The 18,596-nt window shown below is 32.5% G+C and overlaps 2 protein-coding genes and 1 long non-coding RNA gene across 6 annotated transcripts; 2 read left to right on the top strand and 1 right to left on the bottom strand.

Annotated features, from left to right (window-relative positions):
- Positions 1-374: 374 nt before the first annotated feature.
- LOC128196184 (uncharacterized) lies at positions 375-1,249 on the top strand. The gene is made up of 2 exons (XR_008248403.1): positions 375-800; positions 883-1,249. It is a non-coding gene; the product is annotated as an uncharacterized LOC128196184 (long non-coding RNA).
- A 206-nt stretch (positions 1,250-1,455) lies between these two features.
- LOC108333620 (probable arabinosyltransferase ARAD1) lies at positions 1,456-3,919 on the bottom strand. The gene is made up of 2 exons (XM_017569090.2): positions 2,563-3,919; positions 1,456-2,033 (listed from the first exon to the last, which is right to left on the bottom strand). Exons 1-2 carry the CDS (start codon positions 3,469-3,471, stop codon positions 1,479-1,481), a joined length of 1,464 nt encoding a protein of 487 aa, XP_017424579.1. The 5' UTR covers positions 3,472-3,919; the 3' UTR covers positions 1,456-1,478.
- Positions 3,920-9,073: 5,154 nt separating this feature from the next.
- Positions 9,074-17,959, top strand: LOC108333964 (probable serine/threonine-protein kinase SIS8). 4 transcript variants are annotated; one of them, XM_017569495.2, is made up of 13 exons: positions 9,154-10,702; positions 11,276-11,713; positions 11,930-12,033; positions 12,482-13,674; positions 13,806-13,846; positions 14,202-14,270; positions 14,635-14,735; positions 15,038-15,116; positions 15,223-15,321; positions 15,415-15,483; positions 15,841-15,890; positions 16,948-17,124; positions 17,500-17,959. In XM_017569495.2, exons 1-13 carry the CDS (start codon positions 10,259-10,261, stop codon positions 17,630-17,632), a joined length of 2,997 nt encoding a protein of 998 aa, XP_017424984.2. In that variant the 5' UTR covers positions 9,154-10,258; the 3' UTR covers positions 17,633-17,959. The 4 variants fall into 4 exon arrangements, with proteins under 4 accessions (XP_017424986.2, XP_052732379.1, XP_017424984.2 ...); XM_017569496.2 differs by having other exon boundaries at positions 10,562-10,702; positions 11,257-11,713; XM_052876419.1 differs by lacking the exons at positions 14,635-14,735; positions 15,038-15,116 and having other exon boundaries at positions 9,110-10,702.
- The last annotated feature ends 637 nt before the right edge of the window (positions 17,960-18,596 follow it).

Here is an 18,596-nt window from a genome sequence, read left to right on the forward strand (position 1 = left end):
TTATTGTCTCTTAACACTGTTGGATAGACCTAATGAAAGATTCAAATCGAATGATCCTCTCCAACGGGAGTTTTTCATAAAGGTGAATATCTACCTAGTCTTAGTAGTGTTTCGGGTATGAGAGTCGAGATTAACGATTTATTATCGTATGAGTTGATATTGATTCAAATGTTAGTTTTTCTGTTATCATTTATCTTTCTCCTTTGTCTAGTTATGTTTGGAGGTTAGATGTTAAAGTATCAAAATTAGTAAAGATTCGACGGTTTCAAGCTATTAATGCGTATTAATTAATGGATATTAAATGTTATTATCTACTTTTTTATGTCAAACATATATTTTCATAATGGACTTTGGATCAGTGACAGTCTAATTACACTTCAATTGATAATAATCATACTTTGTCCAATTGATAATAATCATACTTTGTCTGGCATGTTAATCACAACACGGTCTCAAGAGTAGGGTGTGGTCATATTTGTGGCATGGTTGATCGTTTGGAATATTCGGTCGATGATTGACGGGACGGTCATACGGTATACAAGTCTCCCAAGTGTGAGCTTATCACGATAAATGAAGAGGTTTGTGATGGAGCCTGCTGCATTCGGGGGGTGCTATGGTCTTTATGGCCACTCGTATGACTAGTCAGAACCGCTCAGTGTGGTTCATAAGAATATAATTGTTGATGGGAGAGTTATAACCGTTGGGATAAAGAAACGAAGAGTCGCATGTTGTGGATCGTCAGTCCGGCTCGATCCGATGATTGAGGATGGCCGGTTATGATATCCCTTTTATTATAAATAGTGATGAACCTTAACATCATTTTCAAAAACTACTCTCCATCTTTCTCCAAGAATTGAGTTTCCACATCTTTCTTGCTTTCAGGTAATAATGTTGGTCGTCTACGTGTCTTCGTCTGGAGAAAGGGAAAGTCGAGAGTATGCAAATGACGCTTCTTCTTCGTGATCGGTGTCAACCGAGTGAGATGCAAAGGTGGTGACGAGGTGACCACTGTAAATAGGAATAAAGGTCGTATCTTAGGGTGACGAGAATGTCATTGTGGAAATAAAAGTTGACGCAACAAAAGAGTAAGATGGTTTGTTGGAGTCATGAGTGTCCATTCCAAGTTATGATTGGACACCCCCATGAAATTGAAGAATACATGTCTTGTTTCAATACAGGACACTCGGTTCGTTATAACAATAATTTAATGATTTTTTTATATTTAAATCAATATTAATATTGTTTAGAATATGACGTGTTGTATCAGCTAATACAATCATATACTCTTTTTACGTTCTGGAAACAAAATATACGAGGCACAACATTATATCTTTTAAAAAACATATATAAAAATCACATTAAGTCAAAAGTAAACAAAGGAAAATCATTACTTTATTACTATAAATATAAGAATAAAAAAAATTATAACCCTAAATATGATTACCATGTTTTTCATATCTCTTTCAACATTAATTTCATCACCAAAAATTCCTTAGTGATGGTATTGATTTAAGTCCTTTGTCTATACTTGGAGGGGACCTAGAAAACCTTTCATGCCGATTTAGCTTTAATCTGATGGCAGGAACCTTGCGTGCCACAGCCTGCCAAATCATTTGAACAGCATCATTTTCCTTAGAGGGGAAGTGAAATTCAAAGAAATGTTCAATCTCTTTCAACTTGTTCCACATTCGGGTCCACTCTTCTTTGGTAATATCCCGGATGAAGTTTATAAGAAAATTTTCTTTGATGGCATCAATAGTACGAACAAATATGCAAAACTCAGAGTAGTCAATCACGTCTTCATATGGTAGCTCAATTGCATCACTGATGATGACAGGGACACAGTGACTAGAAATGGCATCAAACAAACGGTTTGATGAAGGGGTGTCACCAGCTATGTTAAGGCAAAACTTGGAAGCACGCATGCCTTCTGTTGCTTTTTTAATTCCATCTTTCTGAATACTTCCAAAGGAAAAATGCACATCCTTTTCATTTTTCAGAAGATAAAATAGCTCTTGTCGTGCTAAACCTCCCTGATCATAAGGAAAAGGTATTCAAGATAGCCAGAATTAATCTCGAATCAAATATACTTATAATGCAATAGCAAAGAAGGAAATAAAAGTGAATTAGCAAAAATGTTTAACTTCTTTTATCATACATGGTTATAAAAGTGATGTTCATTCCATGTAAGGAACTCTTTCTGCATGAGACTCTCTATATTTTTATTATAATATACTGTGTGACAAGAACTTGGTTGAACTAGCAAATGCACACAACTCAAGGGTTCAAATTTCACTAAATGCATAATCATGGAACCACAAAAAGGATCTACTTTAGCTACTGTTAGCTTCTTTCATTATTTAAGTGACTTATAAGATTCTTATCCAGTGACTCTTACAAAAGAGGGATTCCATTATCCCCTTCAACATTGTTTAGCTATAGTTGAAAAGCAAAGTGTTTCCCTAACTTACATGAATTATTAATGTCAATGCAAAACTATCTTCTCTGAACAACAAAAAAAGGCCAGAACAACCAATATATTAAAGAGCAAGAAGGCCATACATCTTTTCTATATATTGCTCCTTGGAAGTAAAGTAATGTTGGACGACTATCAAAGGTGGAGTTGTCATTTAAATAGGAAGGGATTAAATGTTTATAAGGTGCTATCACATCCTTTTCAACATTGGCTATATTTGGAGGATATCTCCCAAAGTCTGAAAGAATGAATGTAGCAGGCCACAACTTCATTCTTGCGTCTAACATACTGTTGGGATGGTGTGCTAAAATCAAATGGTCCTTTCCTCCTGATCTTTTCCATTGCTCTTGAGTTGTCAAATGTTTCACTAATTTTTCCTGGAGTATCTTATTCCCATTTTTCTTTTCATTCTTCTTACCCTTGGAGTATTGGTTATAGCTCAAAGATGAAAAGAATGGCACATATATGATATCAGCTTCACTGGAGTTTTGAACTCTGATTACAGTCCTAGCCTTAGGAGCTCGAGGAAATTCTGATGCAAGAATATCCAATGTAAGCCAAAACTCGATACTATGCTGCAAATTCAAGCCCCCAGGGTAACCAGGTATATTATTCCTAACATCAGGCCAGACACTACTCCCACTTGGTTTCCAATTCAAGAGTCCAAAATGAAACTCTGGAGGTAAATCATACATGTAAACCTTGACAACAAGTTCATCATTTTGGTGGCATTTCTCTCCATCATGTTTCACTAGTTTTCTGTTCCCAAATGACGACTCAACATTTTGTTTCAGCATCTGATACTTTGAACCATCTAATGCAGATAAATGTTGTGAATTGGGTATCAGATTGTACTCCATGGGATTAGGATGATACGTGGATTGCATAACAAAGAACCAGGACAAGATGAACAGAAGTGATGCCATTATAAAGAAGCAAAACAATGAGTTTCTAAAACCAACCTTGATCGAAGAAGGCCCATTTCTCTCAGCCATTATTCACCACTATTTCAACACTTCACACAATTGTGCCCTCCTCTATTTAACATAATCATAACCATTGTTAAATTTGAAATGGAATGAGGGAAATTGTACAAACACCATAAAGGCAAAGAAGGATGATCATACACATCGATTTAATATGAACATGGGCAAGTGAATAGTTTTAAAGATCACATTAATAACACAATTCACCATTCATTGAAATTATCAACCATGAACATGATGAATGCTTACTATATGCATAGATAAACATTCTGCTAATTGAAAATGAGAAGCAAGGAGATCCACAAAGACATCTCATCGTAAGTGTTGCAAAACAATAACAAGGAAAAAGAAGGAAAGATGTTAGTGTATTGTTGTAGTTGTGGTAATTATGTCATTATGTGTAAGACTAAGAAAGGAATGAAAGAAGAGAGCGCATGAATAGGGTCTAACGGTGGAAACGGGCTTCTAAACTTTGAAGTACACTATTTTGTGTATCTTATTTTGTTAGTAATATTAATTGGTTACTTTGCTTTCTATGTATATGCAGAAGGTGTTATAACGAGAGACATTAAATTAATGTTTATTTTCCTTAAATAGATGTCAATTAACAATTAACATATGTTGTATATATAATTAATGTTTGTTGTAGGAAAAACAATTAATTTGTGGGGGTTTTTTTGACAAATATTTTTCTTCATTGAAATTATGAAAAATCAATATATAATACAAAAATACAGTACAAAAATTTCTAGATTTTTTGAAGTAGTATATGTATTTTAAATAAATGTGTAAATTATATAAAAAGAGTGAAAAATACTAAGGAAAAAAAATACTTTAAACGATGAATTTTTAAAAGTTGCATACCCCCAATCCCTTTTGGGTATTGGCCAGCGCGTCATTCTATTTCCAACAACTTTAATTAAGTGTCTCCATCTGAGGTCGTAACAAAGTTATAATCATTTAAAGTTTTTCACTACCAAATCTTGACAATAATAAATTTGTGACCAATATCTCATATCTTAACACTTTATATTTGAATACAACCTAATAGAAGTTACAATAAAAAATTAAGCTAAAAATGATTTTCTTGCTATTTTTAGTGAATATTACCAAAAGGATGAAGTTAAAAATACAAAAACTCAACTTTTAAAACACACGACTAATGAATAAAAATACCAACTTTAAAACAACATGTAATCGAAAAAAATAAAAACTTTCATATGAAACAAGTGCCACAACAACAAAAATAAGTAAGGACAAAATTAAGTAAAATGGATTGAAAAACTTGTTCTTATAAATTTGACATCGATATTACACCTTGAGTACCAATGAGGAAGAGAAAAAATAAAAACTTTCACATTTTAAAATTTTGAAAGTCAAATTAACATATATAAATTATAATCTATTATGGGCATGTATAATTAACATAAAGACAATCTAATTTATAGGTAGAATAGAACTAGTAAAAATAAAAGATAATCATTTAAAAAAAATATAATCTAATTAATTTAGTACAAGATAAACAATTTAAATAATATAATATTTATTATACCTATCTTGAATAGCACAACAATTATATAATCGATAACTCGCCGACATAACAATTTAATTGATTAATGGTACACTTATTGCTTTAATTTAATTCACAGTGTCATCTTGAAATACATCTAACAGTATGTTATATTGAATATATTATAATAATTTTATATCACTTTTTTTTTTTATTTTCTATTTTTTTTGTTCTATTTCACTCAACCGGAATTTCCTTCCATATTTCTGTATTTCATTTTTTACTTATTTATTTTAAACGAAATAACCAACATTTTATTATTTGATCCTTATATAAGGTATACTTTGAACATGATCACATGGATCAATAAAAAGGTTCCAAATTAATGTCTTTTGAAACTATTCTCATTTTATTAAGGCAAAACGCAATATTTAATAGAAGCAAACTAATTTTACTTTACGGAAATATCATACAATTTATTTTTTAAATGAACAAAAAAATATAGAAGATGATAGATTATGAATTATAAATCTCATTTTACAAATTACTTTTATAAAATTAATTTAAATTTAAATTTATTTTTAAAAGGATATTATTTTAATAAATTTTATTATTTATTAAACTTATTATATTATTTTTTATTGAAAACTTTATTATTTATTGAATCTATATTATGTTATTTATTGTTGACTGTTATCAAATCATTTAATGTTTAATATGATATATATATTTTAATGTAATAAAAATATGTTAGAAATCTATATTAACTAAAAGATAAATTAAAGTTTTTATAGTAAAAACTTTATTTTCCAAATTAATTTTATAAAATTAAATTAAATTTTAAATTTACTTCAAAATAATATTTTGATCATTTATAGAAATAAAATGAAGTAAAGAATTAAAAAACAATAATATATTTAATGCATATAGAACAAATAGAAAAAAGTAAACAACCATAGACATAGTGAAGTAAAATTAGAATAATTGATGAGAATAATGAAAAGGGTTAGTTAAGGACAAAAAGCGCCGCCCTTGCCATTATCATTTCTCTTGTTTTTATAATTCTCGTCCTTTAAGCATTTATTATCATATCATTGCTTTACCTTTTTCATTAATGTTCTTATCTCTTTCTTTTTTATTTATTATTTATTCAATTTTACGATTTTTGATTTGCACCGAGTCATGTCACTTTGAACAAATCCAATGGAATTCTTCTACTTTATTAATTTCTTCTATAAGAAACTTCTACATTTTTCTCCAACGTGATATCCTATTTTTATAGTAACTATATTGCTTAATATTGAATTAATTGTATTTCAACTAGTTAATCAGTCCACTCAACTATAATAATAAACAAGTAATGTTAGTTTAACCAGTCAAAATCATTGTTCTTTAATTCAACATAATGACAAGAAAAACTAAGTTTAAATCAAATGTGAAATATTGACTATATATCTCTTAAAATATACAAACAACAAATCATAATAAATCATAAAACTTAACAAAACAAAGTTCACATATAGTTTAGCAATATCTTTAAAGCTTACTAATACAAGTTTAACGATACATGTTAATCGATAATTAGTTTTCTTAATTAGGAAAACACTTTTAAATACTTTCTTATCATGCTTATATTTGAATTTATTTATTTTTTATTTTCAAAAATTGTTGATGAAAACCTTTTGATGTAAAAAGTTTCAGTATACGACCAAATGTTTTTCTTTGAATTTAGGACAAATTTAACCAAAAATTAGGGATGTTAATTGGATTGGGTTACTCCTAATTTAATCTAATCGAATTAGGTTGAATTTTATTTATAATTTGATAAAACCCAAAGTAACTCACTTTTATATAAATTAGATGAAGAATTTTATGTACAAACTAAAAACTCTTGCCCTTATATTTGTATTAGAAATAAATTATTTTATATAATTATTTTTGTATCTTAAATTAATTTGTCATTTTTTCAAGAATTAAAAAATTGATTAATTTAAATTGGATTCCAGAAAGTTCTATTTTAAAAGTAGTTTGACAGAAAGGATGACGAAAATGTCCTGTTAATTAGGGCACCGCGAGAACGAAATAGCCACGTCACCCACTTTCCACCCTTCCAAGATTTTGGTATTTAATCTCAAACATAAAATATAATAATCTAATTTCTAATTTTTATAAATTTCATAAATTTGTCAGTGTGTTACTTACAAATAAAACTAATTTTTAATATGTTAGCTGTTGAAAAAAAATATCTGTTTAATCTTTGAGAAATTATCCGTTTTTTCAAAAGTACTATTTTAAGATATTTATAAATATATTAGATTGTAATTTAAACTATCAGATAAATTTATTATATCCGGAATTTGAATTGTTTACATAGATTTATTTAATAATTGTTGAGAGATTTATTTGTAGAATATTTTTTAATATTCAAATTAGTAAAATATTAAATTTTTAAATAAGATGAGAGTAAATATTTATGAAGTAAATATATTAATTATATTTATAAAATTAATATAAATACGAGCACCTGTTATATTGAAATAATACTTATTTAAAAAATAGAATAACAATATAATAAATAATAATAAAATAATAAATAATAACTCATATAATATAAAAAAGTATATGTTTAAATTAATTTTTAACGAAGAAGTTTAATTTTTTTATTAAACTATATTATTTAATATGTCTATTATTAGAAAATAAAATTTAAATAAATATAAACAACCGTTATCATTTACTCATAAGTCACTGTTGTTCATGGGCAACGACTTTAGTGTTATGCATCTAAGAAATTTGTGGCCAATAAAATTAGTGGTCAATAATAAAACAGCAATAAGTGTTGTATTGCAGAGTAATAGCTCACGTCACTTTTTCTTCAGTTTTCCTTCTTTATCTCTAATGTATTTATTTATTTATAATAGATCACTTCAATTGAATCTAATGTGTCAAAATTCAACAGAAAAAAAAATTGAATTAAAAATATTTAATTCAATTTAATTTCAGATCTAATTTCCAAATTGATTTAATCTAATATAAATAAAAGTTATATACATATACGTTAAAATTAATTTAATCTAATATAAATCAAAGTTATTTTAAATTACTATATCAAATTTCGTTTTTCCAATATTCAAATCAAATTGTATTTTCTTTATGAAATTAAATATTGTTGTTTTCAAAACTCAATCAAACCTGTATGGTCAACACCGCTATTTTTACCAACCAAAACTAATTAGTCAATACCTCTTCTTCTCTTTCATTATTTTATTTCTGGTAATTTCAGTAATAAGTACTTTTAAAAAAATTATAATTTTGCAGTTATTTATAGCAATGCTTAAGACTGATGTTTATTTTAGTATTAATAAAATTCACAATAATAAATAAACACCTATAGATACACTTCACAATAGTAATTTTATACAATAAAAGAGTTTCGGATAAAACATAAAAAAATACATTAATAAATTATACTGCATTGTTTTTAAATTATATGCTGTCAATCTATATAAGTGTTTAAACATGTTGTTACATACAGATTTAAAATTAATAATTTATTTGGAAGTAAAATTAATGTATTTAAGTTGCCCTATTTTATAATTTTATGAAGAATCCTAGACGTGTTTTAAAAGGGAATTTTTTCTTAAAAAAAATGTTAAATAAAACCACATAATCTGATTTCTTAAAAAACCAAATGAATCTCGTAAAAAAGCTAACTTTTTTTAAGTAGAGGAATTTTAATTTTACGAAAGGGCTAAACTGAATGCGTATCACCATTACATATGAAAAGAGAGAGAGAGAGGGTAACGCATCACTGCTTTATCAGCATTTCATTTTGTGAAAGAAACCTGACAACTAAGGATTTAAGGAAGTAAAATTGACTAAAGAGGTTAAATTTAACAGGACATGTGAGACAAGGTTGTGTTAAAACATGTTTAATGTTTGATGAGATTTGAAATATAGATGTTAGAAGTGCCCTCCATGGACAGTAATAAAGTGAAGGGATGTGTATAGTGAGTTGGTGAATGATTGGAGAAGAAGAAGAGTAATGAGAAATAGAAATGAGAAATGATATTGTGGAAAAGTAGAAATGGTGGAGGCTAATAGGTAAAGGTGAAATGTAGTACGAAGTCTAGTAGACTCTCCACCATGTATAAATTATGGAGAATGGTGGGATGTAATTTTTTATGGTGTAATACTGTGTAGGAAGCACTAGGAGCGTAGCACACACTAGATTTAGTTGAAAAAGGAAAAAGGAAAGTGGTAATAATGGGTACCGTTATCCGCGAGTAGCATAGAACCGAACAGAATTGAAGAGAGCATTGAAAAGGTGGGAGCAGAGTGCGGGCTACTCAAGTAGAAGAGATGAGATGAGATGAGGGTGCACACGAAAGTGAGTTTTTTAGCCACTTCCACTTCAATGAAATGCCCTTTGTCCTATACTTGCATATCACTAAGGACAAAGATTGGGTTTGCTTGAAATAGCAAAAGTTGAAGACTCAAAGCAACCGTTTTTATTTTCCAACTTGTTCATTCTGTATGCCAATTCTGAGTAGTTCACCACAAGCACCCAACTCATGCCACCACCATCACCACTTTCATTTGGGGCTCCACTAAACACACAAACACACAGAGATAAGGAGGAGGAGGAGGAAGAACAAAAGAAAGCAAATTTGTTGTTTGTGTGTCTGTGTTTGTTTCCCAGTCCCACCACCGAGTTTCCCTTTAATTTTCTCTCTGGGACTGTGAAGTACTTGTGACCCTCTATCTTCTCAAGTGGGTCATGCTTTGTGGCCCCTACCTTCTCCCACTTGCTCCTAGTCTCTGCTGTCTTAGCCTCTGCCCTTTAATGTTGTCTTCGCGACCCTCTTGTCTCTTCCATTTTTGTGCTCTTATTCCTTCCACAAACAGAAACAAAGATCCATTCTTTCTCCATATAGGGGCTAAGTGATTTTGGTTTCCCTGCTTCCTAAAGGTGGTGAATGGTATCAAACATCTGTTTGTGTTTCTTTTGGAATATTTTAGTCTTGTCTGCTAAATAGGAGACTGCTCCAGCTCAATTAAACCATCTGGATCGCCTCACTTGGAAGCTTGCAAGGCCTGTTGCTTGGGGACTGTTGTTTGGATTTGATTGTCTTGGTTCGGGAGCTGTTTCACAAAAAAGGGGTTCTTTGGATAGTTTTCTAGATACCGGAGACCATACTTCGAGTCAGAGAGATTCATGCTTGGTCGAAGAACGAAATGGAGAGGTTTCCACTTCTTTAGTATTCAGTACTCTAGGGAATAGATATGAAGAACATTCTTAAGAAGCTTCATATCATGTCTAACCAATCAGATGATGCACAAGGGGCTACTTCTTCAAAGAGCACCAAGTCCAGTGACGGTTCATCTTCCACTACCCCTAAGAAGCTATCGAATTGGTTGCATTCAGTTTCTAATAGGCAGAGTCCCAGTCCTCCGTCTCCTAATCTAGCCAGAGGAGAAAGAATGGACCCATCTGATTCAGTGAGCAGTGGTGGTTTGGATGTTGTGTCTGATTCAGCAAGGCGTGATTCGGAGTCTAGCGCGTCTAGGGATCCTGAAGTGGAAGAGGAATATCAGATACAACTGGCTTTGGAGCTGAGTGCAAAAGAGGATCCTGAGGCTGTACAGATTGAAGCTGTTAAGCAGATCAGTTTGGGATCTTGTGACCCTGATAATACACCAGCTGAAGTTGTGGCCTACCGGTACTGGGTAAGTCATTTTGTTAGTCCATTGACTTCAAGGCTAATGTCACATTCTTCTAGTTGTACTTATGAGGGTGCCACAAGAGCAAAAGTATCATCTATTACAAACCGAGATGTGCAATTCAGAGATGTTGCTTCATTTTCATAACTTGTTGGAAGAATTTTTCCATCATTAAATATATCAATAGCACTCTGAACAGTGCTGTAGGGCTGGAACATCCAATATCTCTCAGCGTACTTGCTCTTAGAAGTTGGAGTTTCATAATGGTTACTATTTCATCCATATAATATACATTGAAAAAGGATAAGGAAGTTGTGCTTGAGATGCAATAAGAAATCTCAATTGGGACTTATACGACATATTTCCTGGACATCAAACGATTTATATTAGTAATGGTTTGCTGACATCTTGGGATAGTAAATTTAGAGTTAATGATGCTGAATTGATGAGGCTGTCGATGCATGAACTGATGAAAGCTAACTTCTTTCTTTATGTCACTTAATTACTTAACTGTAATATGTCCTACTTTATATTCCTTTCTGACTTATCTCATATCGTAGATTTATCCGTGCTTCACAGAATTACAATGCTCTTGGTTATGATGACAAGATCTCAGATGGTTTCTATGATCTGTATGGGATCTTGACTGAGTCAACCTCTGCAAGAATGCCTTCTCTAGTAGATCTGCAAGGAAAATCAACCTCAGTTGATGTCACATGGGAAGCAGTCTTGGTCAATAGGGCTGCTGATTCCAACTTGTTGAAACTTGAACAAGAAGCCATGAAGATGGCTGCCAGTTCAGGAAAAGATTTTGAAGTAGTTGTAAATAGCAATTTGGTACACAAGCTTGCAATAATGGTGGCTGACTATATGGGTGGATCAGTTAAAGATCCTGAAAGCATGTCTAGAGCCTGGAGGAGTCTTAGTTACAGTCTAAAAGCCACCCTTGGCAGCATGGTTTTGCCTCTTGGTTCACTGACCATTGGATTGGCTCGGCATCGTGCATTGTTATTCAAGGTGCTTTTTCCAATATTCTTCTTTCTGGTTTACATTCAATGAAGAATGGTCTGACTGAGTAAGCCTATAGTAACATTGGTTATGGTTAGATTTAATCCAAAAAATATTATTTCAATGAGCAGTTAGAACCGCTATTTGCTATGAAATTTTTGTTATACTCTTCTAGAAGCTTCCATGATTCATCTAATAAAATTATATTTATCTTACTAAATGTAGGTTTTAGCAGACAGTTTGGGCATCCCGTGTCGATTGGTGAAAGGACTGCAGTATATGGGTTCTGATGATGTGGCAATGAACTTTGTCAAGATTGATGATGGAAGGTAAGCACTCTAAAAGTTGGATTTTGTGGTATAGACAAGTGAGCAGCATTATTTGTTTATATATAGTTCTCTGAGGTAAGGTAAGACTGCTTACAACTGTCTATCCTCTCTAGACCCTAATGAGTCATGGTCATTGAAACAAGGTTTCTATACCCATGTACAACAGTTTTACTTGTCTTAAATGACAATGCTAAATTTCAGTGGAATGGGCATGAAATCTTGTTTCATAATGCTTCCTTTGTCACATATTGTTCCTAACTTGAAAATGTGTTATATTACTATTACTAATACTATTTAATAGTCTTGTTTGTTCATGTCAGGTTTTCAATAAATCCTTTAATATTGCCTAGAGCTGAATGTTCTCTAATTCTTTTTGTAACTTCCTTAAGTAGAAGTTGCAAAGCCTTGCTATCATGTATCTGCAAGTTATGACTGATATGAATTTCAGGGAGTACATTGTGGACCTAATGGCAGCTCCTGGAGCACTTATTCCATCTGATGCTACTGCATCACACATTGAATGCGATGGATCTTCCTTTGTGGCCAGTCCTTCATCAAGAGAGCTAGATTCGTCCAATGTAGCATCATTGAGTAGCGGGGTTGGAAGTTCATCTGAAGAAACTTCAGACTGTGGAGGGAAAGAATCTGGTTTGAGTGAGTTTGCTACAGGCAAGGAAGATTTAAAGAAACCATCAAATGAATCCAAAAGTACCCCCTATGCAGAGAAGATCAGAGTGAAGGATTCTTCCGGCAGAACTAACTATCCATACACGCATGGACGATCTCCTTCTTGGACTGAGGGCATCAGTTCCCCTGCAGCACGTAGAATGAAAGTCAAAGATGTTTCCCAATACATGATTGATGCTGCTAAGGAGAATCCTAACTTGGCTCAAAAACTTCATGACGTTTTACTTGAAAGTGGTGTTGTCGCACCTCCAAACTTATTTTCTGAAATGTATCATGGGCAGTTAGGTACTCCAACTGGGACCAATTTTCCTACCGAACAGAAAGATGAAAATAAACAACCAAGTGTGCAGCAAGAAATTAAGATTGATGACAACCTAGTTCCTGCTCGATTTTTGCCTCCTTTGCCTTACCACAAAATTCTTCGCAAAGCAGTTCCTGGCAGTCATCTAGATTCTAAGCCTGTAGATGGCTTAGGATTTGGTCTTCCCCTTGATACAGGGGAAACTGTTGGACAGAACATACCATCTCAGGCAGAAGCAGCTCGGGCAAAGTACGGGAAAAATGTCCCAGTGGCAGCGGCTGCAGCTGCTGCAGCTGCTGTTGTTGCATCTTCTATGGTAGTTGCAGCGACAAAATCAAACACTGACTCTAATCTTGAGATTCCTGTAGCAGCAGCTGCTACTGCTACTGCTGCAGCTGTTGTAGCAACCACTGCTGCTGTCAGTAAGTATGAGCAGGACAGTCGAAGTGATGGGGATACAGAGGGTGGTGGTTCTGAGTCAAAGGGTAGTGGTGATGGAGAGCCTAATCCTTTAGGAGAAAACTCGGAAGGTGAGAGAAAATCTGACAGATCAGTAAGTAATGACAGCAACAAATCTGATTCTGCACTGGATGAGGTTGCCGAGTATGACATTCCATGGGAGGAAATCAAAATGGGAGAGCGTATTGGACTAGGTATTGGTTGTGCATTGTTCTATATTATTTTTCTGTTTGACAGTGCTAGTGTTTAGTGGAGCACTTGGTTGTTGTCCTTGTTCTGTAGAAAAACTCAATTTGCTATTGCGTGGCTTGTGTTTGACATGCAGGATCATATGGGGAAGTTTACCGTGGTGAATGGCATGGAACTGTGAGTATCATACCATCATGAACCTTATCAATTGAATTATTTAGCGTACTACAGAAGTTTTTCATCTTTTTTTTATTATTGGTCGTCTAGTCATCATTGTTTGGATTGAAATGTGAGCCTTCACTACTGCAATTGCACCTTTGTATATGCAAGTACAACATTTTATAAAATGTGATTTTGTTGCAGTATTTCCTACCTAATTTATGTTACCACTTGTCAATATATGTATAGCCGTTGTTTCCTATTACATTGTGTAGATTATATATATATATATATATATATATATATATATATATATATATATATATATATATATATATATATTTACAGTATGTTCCCTCTCTTATTTTTTCAGGAAGTTGCCGTAAAAAAGTTCTTATATCAAGATATCTCTGGTGAATTACTTGAAGAGTTCAAAAGTGAGGTAAGGACTTCCTACCTACGGTTTTCTTCTTTTTCCATTTCTACTTATGTATGGTCCCATATGATCAATGATTCCATCTGAGTGTACAATAGTTTGGTCTAGTCAATAGATAATATCAGTAGAGACTTTAGAGTTTTAGTGAGATAAGTGGATCAAATGGAAGATAGTTTGATTGAGTTGTTTCTTTAATATTTCTAATTTAAGATTTACCACTTCAAAATATTGTGTGAAGTAATTTTGTGTCAATTCTTCAGCTATTATGTAATATTGGTTGTTTTTGTTGTGCCACCATCTCATTTACATCTTTATTTGGTTCCCTGTTGAATGATGGAGGTGCTTGTTTAATTTATGTAAATTGCAATAGGTCCAAATAATGAAAAGACTGAGGCATCCAAATGTTGTTCTCTTCATGGGAGCAGTAACTCGGCCTCCAAATCTTTCAATTGTTTCTGAATTTCTTCCTAGGTAACTTGAATTTCTTCATTTCCTGAGCTTAATGAGACTGATCTTGTGGATTCTCAATTTTTTAGAAGTACCAGCTTAATCAATTAAATAAACAAATAGTTGTTATTGTTCTATGAGACAAGAGTAATGCTTCATCTTCCAAAAATTATTTTCTAAAATTACTTTATACTGATGTTTGTTAGGCTGGTAACGTAAGAAGTCAGAAATTATAGATAACCACACTCAAGGGTATTTATTATACTTGATTAATATCTTTCTGAGTTTGATTCTTCGAATACTGAGATGTAGATAATCTTTTGCAGAGGGAGTTTGTATAGATTAATTCACCGACCTAACAATCAATTAGATGAGCGAAGGCGGTTGCGGATGGCTCTTGATGCTGTAGGATCGTGTTGTCTCTTAGTGAATGCAGTTTCTCTCAGTAAATTATTGCTGTAATAACCAGAGATGTCATGATTTATAACCTTTTTCTCTTTTGATTATTCAGGCCCGAGGAATGAACTATCTGCACAGCAGTACTCCAGTGATAGTGCATCGTGATTTGAAGTCCCCAAATCTTCTTGTTGACAAAAACTGGGTTGTAAAGGTTCTGATAACTAATCTTGTGATATGTGTTCCTTATAGTGTTGTGATTGACTTTATTTGTTGATAGGTTATCACTCTTTTTGCTGTTGAATAGGTATGTGATTTTGGCTTATCACGAATGAAGCATAGCACCTTCCTTTCTTCCAGATCAACTGCGGGAACAGTAAGCTATCATAATTTTGATTCCTTTGTCCAATAGCTGTTGTAAAATCTGTCCCCTTTATGAAATAATATCATGCTAATAATCATATGTTAGAACACAAATTAAAGACACTTGGTATATCCTTTACCAAAAAAATAATTTTGGAAGGCTGAGGATTTTCTTCCCTGTAAATTTTTAAACTACGGTTTTTCTGTTATGCTTTGGTTCTGTCGTTTTGAAGCTCCTAATTTGGGCATTGTTTATGACATATATTTTCTTGCATCATCATTCTTTTATCTGCAATGATGAAAGGCCACCTAGTAGAACTTATTGGAATTGGATATACAAGCAAATACTTATGTGTATAATATGTTTCAGGCTGAATGGATGGCTCCAGAAGTGTTGAGAAATGAACTTTCAGATGAAAAGTAAGCTCTGTTATTCTTGGCAGTTGTTATTTTGCTTTAGGGACACGAAGGTGTTGTGAAAACCCTTCCAATCCCACCACTCTTCCTCTATTTAACGTTGCCACAAATGAATGACTAGCACATTGTGCATGCAAATATTTATGTAGATTTCATTAGTTTAACAAGTAGGCTGGACAGACTGATTCTTTAGCCTATTCTAAATATCAATAGCCAAATTTATGAATTTAGATTAAGTGCACGTTTGATTCAGCTTATTTTGAAGAAATAATTTTTCATGTTTGTTAGCTTTCTGAAAGAGCTTTTGGAAAAGTTATTATTTGCTAGAATTTATACTATCCCAAGCAAGCTAATTATACCAAACAGGAACTAACTGCATGTCAAACTCGGTAATTAAAAAGTTGGATAATAATAACCTTCAGATGCTATATGGAAGGTTCTACAATGTTCAGTTCAGAAGGTATGGTTTTTAAGGCTTTACACTGAGGAAAAACATATTTGAGGTTGGAGCAATGAATCACGATAGGGTATTGGACAGATTGAGTTCCATGACTGGAGATCAAATGTTTGTCTTCTATAGTTTGATCATGAGGAATCTTTAGATTTCTTAGCATCAGGCTGATGATGAGAAACAGAATCATCAGTTGATCTTGGATGCTGCAGCTAGGTCGAATTCTCCAATGTGGTCCATATCTCTTTTTATTTTTTCTGAAATGATAATATTAATAAGAACATTCATGGTCTTGCACCTAAAAACTAAAGATTTTGGGAGAGTTGGTTCTTGATGCTAACATCCATTTTTTTTTCCTAGGAGGAATGTGATAATCCATTTTTTCTCTTTGCAATTAAAATTATTCTTTTATCAACAAAAAAATAAGCTTGGTTAACTTGCTTAATCCTCTGGAATCTACGGTTTTAGGGAAAACAAAACAAGGTTTTTCTTTGCAGTTCACTAAAAACTGTTCTATCATTGTCTTGTCTCAAACCAATTTTCTTGTTGGCTCAGCCACTTCTTAAAACTCAATGCTTTTATGATGACAAGTTGCTACTCATTTTCTAGGTGCGACGTTTTCAGCTATGGCGTCATATTGTGGGAGCTCTCTACGTTGCAGCAACCCTGGGGAGGAATGAATCCAATGCAAGTTGTTGGTGCAGTGGGTTTCCAACATCGCCGTCTAGACATTCCAGATGATGTAGACCCTGCCATTGCAGATATTATCAGACAATGCTGGCAGACGTGAGTGTACTTTTAATCATTTTGTCCTTCCATTCTGAACTATGACTCAAATATGTTTATACTGTTCTATTTAACAATATAGAATTGTGGCATATCACTCTGAGAAGCTGTTCTTCTCATTCTGTTTAGACTGTTTGACGTTCTCCAACTGTATGGATGAATTTCTAAGTTTAAACGGTGAAACAGTTGGAGATGATATGTTTTCTTATTTGAATGTGATCTTTTAAAGGGCATAAACATGTTTCTAAGGTTGTAGATACGAGGTTGCAATAATATATCTCAGTCATTGCATGTAATAAATTTATGCACGTGATAGAATATTTTCTTTTCTACAATAAGATGTATGACTGGATATTCTACTTTTCTGAATTACAGAGATCCAAAGCTGAGGCCAACATTTGCTGAAATCATGGCTGCTCTGAAGCCATTGCAGAGGCCAATTACTGCTTCTCAAGTGCCTAGATCAAGTGCTCAGTCATCACGAGTTACTGAATTTCCCGCAGGATAGAAGAAAATTATACCACTAACATTTTGTTTTTCATTTTACTGCTATAAATGTGAGGGCAAATTGTAGAGTATTTACCGTTTGGGATTGACAAAAGTGATTGGTTCAGCTAACTTACATTCTCATTCAAGGTTTTCACTCCTCTAGTTCCTTCTCCTTCTTTGTTTTCCTCCATTTCCTTGTCTTTTCTGTGTTATCCACAGTGCTGTTAGTGTCAGGTTGTACCATTTGTTTGTACAAAATTCTTTGAAACATGTTGTAATCAGTGTCTAAATTTTGTTGTTCATAAATAGTAACGGAAAATTGCAACTGTAATTTGGATAGAAGAAAGGATTAACATAATTGAAAGTTGCTTGCTTCTGTAATTAGTGACCATGTTAACTGGGTTAATGTGCTAAGTTCTCTGTGAGCCTTGCATTTCTCTCTTGGACTTGCACACTGTTAAAGGAAAAATAATGTTATTTATTCAGTTGTTTGTGTTTCTAGAGACTGAGCAACAACATAGGTTTTGTATTTTAGTGGAGTTGGTCTCACTTGGTTGTTACATTAACTAGTATAATTTATATTTAGTGAATAAGTTTAAATATATTTTTAATCAATTAAACTCAGATTAAGTTTTAGTTCATCTATCCAAGTGTTTCATACTAAAATGTAAGCAAACATCTGATTTAATATCTGATGATAACACATTATTAAGGCAACGACTAGTAATTGCTAATTATATAAATAAAGTTTGTAGCGGTATTTAGATCAAAAATATTAAAATAAATATTTTCAATTTAAAAGATTAATTTCAAATTTGAGGATCAAAAGAAAATTTACCTCAGATTTTAAAAGACTACTGACATATGAGACAACAATTACCATGCTTCATATTCCACAAGCAAATATTGTTCTCTTTAAATTTTCTGCAGAGTATGTTAAGATATATATATATATATATATATATATATATATATATATATAT

This window comes from Vigna angularis, chromosome 1 (assembly GCF_016808095.1).
Source record: "Vigna angularis cultivar LongXiaoDou No.4 chromosome 1, ASM1680809v1, whole genome shotgun sequence".
Lineage (NCBI taxonomy): Eukaryota > Viridiplantae > Streptophyta > Magnoliopsida > Fabales > Fabaceae > Vigna > Vigna angularis.